The sequence below is a fragment of the Scyliorhinus canicula genome, chromosome 9 (assembly GCF_902713615.1).
Source record: "Scyliorhinus canicula chromosome 9, sScyCan1.1, whole genome shotgun sequence".
Taxonomy (NCBI): domain Eukaryota; kingdom Metazoa; phylum Chordata; class Chondrichthyes; order Carcharhiniformes; family Scyliorhinidae; genus Scyliorhinus; species Scyliorhinus canicula.
In genome coordinates, this window is record NC_052154.1 from 19,872,557 (window position 1) to 19,878,556 (window position 6,000).

Sequence of the window (6,000 nt, forward strand, 5' to 3'; positions counted from 1 at the left end):
TGCTGGTGCAGACGGGGGTAAAGGCGAATGTCCTCATCTTTACCACGTTAATACCCGGCGACGAGTTTTGCTTGGGTGGAGATCTTCTGCCCCGCCCAGTGCATCAGCTTGGTTGGGTGACCTCATGTCATTCTTGCATTTGGAGAAGGTCAAGTGCACCAATAGGGGGTCAGTCGAATGGTTCTACCCAAGATGTCAGCCATTCATTTCCTTTTACAAAGCGTTAATCATCGTCAGTTGTTCAAGGGTTTGGTTTAATGTTGGGAGGTTGTTATTGTGGGTTCTTGATTGTTCATTGTGTTCTTCTTCCATTGTAATTTGTATTAACTGTTTCATATTAGTGTTTATCATGAAAAATCTTTAACAAAAATATTTTAAAAGATAAGATATACGGTATTAGGACTACTCCTTGCTTGGTGGATAAACATCAATGTGTATTGCTTGGGCCGAATGACCCATTTTTGTGTTGTAATTGTTTCTTTTAAACGCTTAATGCAATATGTGACCCTCGAATGGAACTTAGATATGACAGAAATTAATTGTTCTGTTTTTTAATAAGCTAAGATTCAAGTGAGATAGCTTCCTACCTGCCACCTGTGGAGGATAAACTCCAAATGATTTCTGCATTTCCCCTCAATGTTTCCCCCTCTTCCCATGCACACCACTCCCCCCCCCCTGCTTATATGCAGCTGAGTTGACATATTGTGAGATATATCGCCACCCTGACTCTCCAACATAGAATCGATGGGCCGAACAGCCTCCTTATGTACCATTATTGACTCTTGTCACTCAGCCCTAACCATTTTCCATTCGGTCAATTCAGCATGCAGCTATTACACGGTCAACTAAATCTGTCCCACAGTCCTAGACACAAGCAACTGTGTGCAAATAAGCTGCTCTAGCCCTGAACTTCCTTTTTGGGAACTTAAATGCCCTAGCCTGAACACTGGAGTGTGCACACAACAGGCAGTGTTATGATCTCTGTGGAGACAGCAAACTAATTTAACAATTCCAGTTAGCAACTAAGAAAGATGTCAAAAAAGTAATGTTGTAAGACTTGTCCTGTATCAAATGACTAAAACACTATTGACTAAACACTGTTTCCTTTCAAAGATAACTTGCACTTTAAACTATAGGAATAAATGGTCCTTTTTATCGGTAAAACTACATACTCTGCACTGAATTACAGGTCACATTGCAACAGCTCACAGTTTCATAATTTACAATGCAGAAGGAGGCCACTCGGCCCATCGAGTCTGCACCGGCTCTTGGAAAGAGCACCCTACCCGAGGTCAACACCGCCACCCTATTCCCATAACCCAGTAACGCCACCTAACACCAAGGGCAATTTTGGACACTAAGGGCAATTTATCATCGCCAATCCACCTAACTTGCTCATCTTTGGACTGTCGGAGGAAACCAGAACACTCTGAGGAAACCCACGCACACACGGGGTGGATGTGCAGACTCCGCACAGACAGTGACCCAAGCCGGGAATCAAACCTGGGACCCTGGAGCTGTGAAGCAATTGTGCTATCCACAATGCTACTGTGCTGCCCGTTTCTCCCAGTTTACATAGGTTGCATCCTTTTTATTATCCCTGCTGGCTAACCTCAAATCCAGAAATGTCTCTCACTGTGAGGGTTAAACTATAAACTTCTTCCTCTAGTTTCAAGCTGGTCAAGTCTTCCAGCCTCCTTTAACTCCTCACAGGTCTTCAGCCTGAGCTCAAGCTGCTATTCATGGTGAAGAGTCAGCATTTTCTCTGCTTTAGATGCAAACCTGGTTAATTCTCTCCGTTATTTTCTACACCGTTATTTTCTACATCTACAGGGGCCTCACGGTAGCATGGTGGTTAGCATCAATGCTTCACAGCTCCAGGGTCCCAGGTTCGATTCCCGGCTGGGTCACTGTCTGTGTGGAGTCTGCACGTCCTCCCCGTGTGTGCGTGGGTTTCCTCCGGGTGCTCCGGTTTCCTCCCACAGTCCAAAGATGTGCGGGTTAGGTGGATTGGCCATGCTAAAATTGCCCGTAGTGTAAGGTTAATGGGGGGATTGTTGGGTGATGGGTATACGGGTTACGTGGGTTTAAGTAGGGTGATCATTGCTCGGCACAACATCGAGGGCCGAAGGGCCTGTACTGTTCTCTTCTCTCTGCATCTAAATTAGCTACAAACCACACAAAGCAAATCTGCAACTGCTATCTGTCTGTGACAGATTTAAAGGGAATAGGTTTAAAGGGAAGCTTGTAACCTGATCTCAAAACCGTTTCCTCTACCCTCCTACACCATGGCAAAAGGAAGCACAATGGTTTTGTATCCAGGTTGCCCTGGATCCCGACTTAATTTGCAGCATGACAGCTTACAACTTAATATCAATAATTCCTTTCTGGGACTTTGGGAGACTCAGGGTGGCATTTTTTCACCACGCCTGCTCATGGGATCTTCCGTTCCCGCCGAATGTCAATGGACGTTTCACTGGACCGTCGAATCTCCCGAGTCCCATCACGATGGGGCTGGAAATTCCCAGGTTCAGAGCCTATTCCTTGTAGATGTAAACTGCTGTCATTGTTTCCAAACAGGAACACCAATACAACAGTCAGAGTCTTCCTCTGATCAAGCAATTAGACCCCCACCCCCATGCAAGTGGAATCCAACACAGACCACATGACCACTTTTCAATTCCCTTACATTTAAAGCGACAGTCCCCCCTCCCCCCCAAAAAAATCTTTAAAAACCAAAAAAAGAGTAGTCTTAAATAAAACACTCTAATCTCGTAAACATCATTTTAACAGCAGCCAGCCACAAATCCAATGCGAACAGCAGAGGACTGGCTGACAGACGTACCCCAGATTTGGGGGGGGGGGGGAGGGGGCACTGAACCCTGGACATTACCACTCAGAGAGAGCAGAGCTCCCTCTCTGAAAGTTAACGCTTGCCACCGCTCTCTGACTTTTCCACCGCGCAGTGTTCACCCCCTCTGCATATCTGCACTTCAAATGCAAAACAGATTGGAAAGCAGCAGAGTTTAAAGTTATTTGCTTTGTTTACTGGCTGCAATGTTTACGCTTCGAGTTTCTTTGATACTATGCAGATTGCCTGCACCCTCCTAACCCCACATTTTTTTTTGCAACATCAATGTTGTGGATATATACACCCATATATTTAAATAGGAAGATTGACAGACAGAGGGAACACAGGCAGACAATGAAGGGGGGGGGGGGGGGAAGAGATGAAAATAGACCAGCGACGAGGAAGGGGCTGGATGCACAGAAAGGTGAGAGGGATTGGGATGGTAGTGGGTTATCGTTGCTCTTTGCTTCCAAAGTCAGTGTTATTTTGAATGGGTTAGCGGGAGTTACACGTCCCAGGCAGCCCCCCCCCCCCCCCCCCCCCCCCACAAACCAATTGGCAACTTACATGAGGGTGGTCCACTAACTGTTGCACACATTCCATCTCTTCAGCAGAAGATCGAGAACTTGCACCCAATCCCCCTCCACCTTTCGCTTGGCTGCCTTCGGTGTGAAGATCCCCCTTTGGGCTCCCCAGCCCCATCTTCCGCCTGTCCGGCTCATTCCCGGTGCCCGGACCCTTCTCCTTCAGGAAGAGGCGGCCGCGGTAAATGCAGACGGCCAGCAGCTTTTTCAAAGTGTAAAATCGTCCCGGCACCGAATACCTCCCGTTCAGGGGCTCGGGCTCCCCGCGCAGGAGGCTCGCCGCGATGTAGACGCAGAGGAAAGCCACAAGGATCGATGCCAGGAAGATCATCCCGACACCCCCCCCCCCCCCCTGCCCCAGGCTGCTCCCACTCCGGACCGTCTGAGCAGCCGGCGCCGCTAACAGTAGCAGCCACCGAACACCCTGGCAACATCCATGGCTCTGACCACCAATCGTCAGGTGCGCAGCCGTGGGTGTATCCCTTCAAGGAACCTTTCGGGTTTTCCCTTCAAGGAACCTTTCGGCTTTTAAAAAGAACGAGTCCCTCCCTGAGAAATCACAATTAATCACAGCCTTATGTATCTGCCCCTTAATTATGTTCTTATTTTCTTATCACACAAGACCGAGGAGGCCCTTCGGCCCGTCGAGCCAAACGTAAAAGCTACTGGAAACTTTACTCATCCCACTTGCCAGCACTTGGCCCAATTCAAGTGCTCAAGTACATTTTACAGACTTGAGATTTCCTGCCTCAACCGCCCTCCCAGTGCAATCCAGACTCCCACATGATATAGAATGTGTTGTTTATGCAAACATGCACACATGTCTGCAGATGTATGTTTATAGTGTACATTATTCATGTGTGCAGATTTTGTGCAGATTTATATGTCTTAATTCTTCCACGTGGTGTGCAGTCGCTGGCGGGGCCAGCATTTGTTGCCCATCCCTAATTGCCCTTGAGCTGAGTGGCTTGCCATTTCAGAGGGCAGTTAAGAGTCAACCACATTACAGGCCAGGTAAGGCCGGCAGATTTCCTTCCCCAAAGCGGCATTGGTGAACCTGATGGGTTTCTAAACGACAAGGTGTCATGTGTCACAGCGGCCATTACTGAGATTAGCGTTACCTACCTGATTGGTGGGATTTGAACCCATGACCCCAGAGCATTTGCTGGGGCATGTGGATTACTACTTATTGAATTGTACACACAAGCACAGTGGTTAGCACCATGGCTTCACAGCTCCCGGCTTGGGTCACTGTGTGGAATCTGCACATTGCCTGCGTGAGTTTCCTCTGGGTGCACCGGTTTCCTCCCACAAGTCCGAAAGAAGTGCTTTTAGGTGAATTGGACATTCTGAATTCTCCCTCTGTGTACCCGAACAGGTGCCGGAATGTGGCGACTAGGGGCTTTTCACAGTAACTTCATTGCAGTGTTAATGTAAGCCTACTTGTGACAATAAAGATTATTAAAAAAACACATCCACCATTCTCCCTGGTCAACTCTACGAGTTACAACTTCAAAGAATTCTAGTCGATTTGTCAAGCATGATTTACCTTTCGTAAATCCATGCTGACTTTGTCTGATTACACCACTGCTTTCCAAATGCTGTGCTGTGAAATCCTTGATAATGGACTCGAGCAATGGTAGACACACTGGTCTGAAGTTCCCTGTTTTCTCTCTACCTCTCTTTTTGAATAGTGGGGTTATGTTAGCTGCCCTCTAACCTCCAAGAACCATTCCCAGTCCAAAGGATTTTGGAAAATAAGCACCAATGGATCTACTATTTCGAGGGCCACTTCCTTAAATACTCTGGGATGAAGATTATCAGGTCCTGGAGATTAATCTGCCTTCAATCCCATTAATTTCCCAAAAAACATTTCTTTACTAATACTAATTTCCTTCAGATCCTCACTGAAACTTGTGTTTCTCAGAATTTCCAACACATTATTCATGTCACGTTAATGCCCCGTGGAGCATTCAATAACTGTACTGAAGCCAGGATGGGTGAGGATGACAGCCTGATGGCGCAGTGGTTAGCACGGCTGCCTCACGGCGCTGACTCTGGGTCACTGTCCGTGGGGGGTTTGCCCATTCTCCCTGTGTTTGTGTGGGTTTCGCCCCCACAACCCAAAGATGTGCAGGCTAGGTGGATTGGCCACGCTAAATTGCCCCTTAATTGACTGGGTACTCTAAATTTCTTTTAAAATTAGGATGGGTGAAGATGTATTGCCCATCGACTCTTCAGGTAATACAGTGGAAAATATCACCAACTGAAAAATCCTGCCGTTGGAATCTTTTCCTTGGTTTTGTGAGAATTGGGAAGAAAAACATTTGATAAGGTCCAATTCAAGGAACAGGGATTTTTTTGCGCTGTTACCCCATGGCATGGCCAATTGAAGTTTCAGCATGTAATCCTCCTGCTGTCTGTCTCGTGATTTTAGTGTACATTTCAGTACAAAATACATTGCTGATTGGCTGCACACTCAGAAGATGGTCCAGTAGCATGTGTGATTATCATGTCACACACTGTCGATCTTTTAAAGATAGTCTACTTGATTTAAAGGGGAGC

The 6,000-nt window shown here is 46.9% G+C and overlaps 1 protein-coding gene across 2 annotated transcripts in view; it reads right to left on the reverse strand.

The window, feature by feature from the left end:
- LOC119971132 (putative phosphoenolpyruvate synthase) overlaps window positions 1–3,880 on the reverse strand; it is a 167,233-nt gene extending 163,353 nt beyond the window's left edge. For both annotated transcript variants that reach the window (XM_038806299.1, XM_038806297.1), the window contains exon 1: window positions 3,419–3,880. In XM_038806299.1, the coding sequence (XP_038662227.1) occupies window positions 3,419–3,766 (348 nt within the window). In that variant the 5' untranslated portion in view covers window positions 3,767–3,880. The remainder of the gene's footprint in view (window positions 1–3,418) is intronic.
- Between the last annotated feature and the right edge of the window lie 2,120 nt (window positions 3,881–6,000).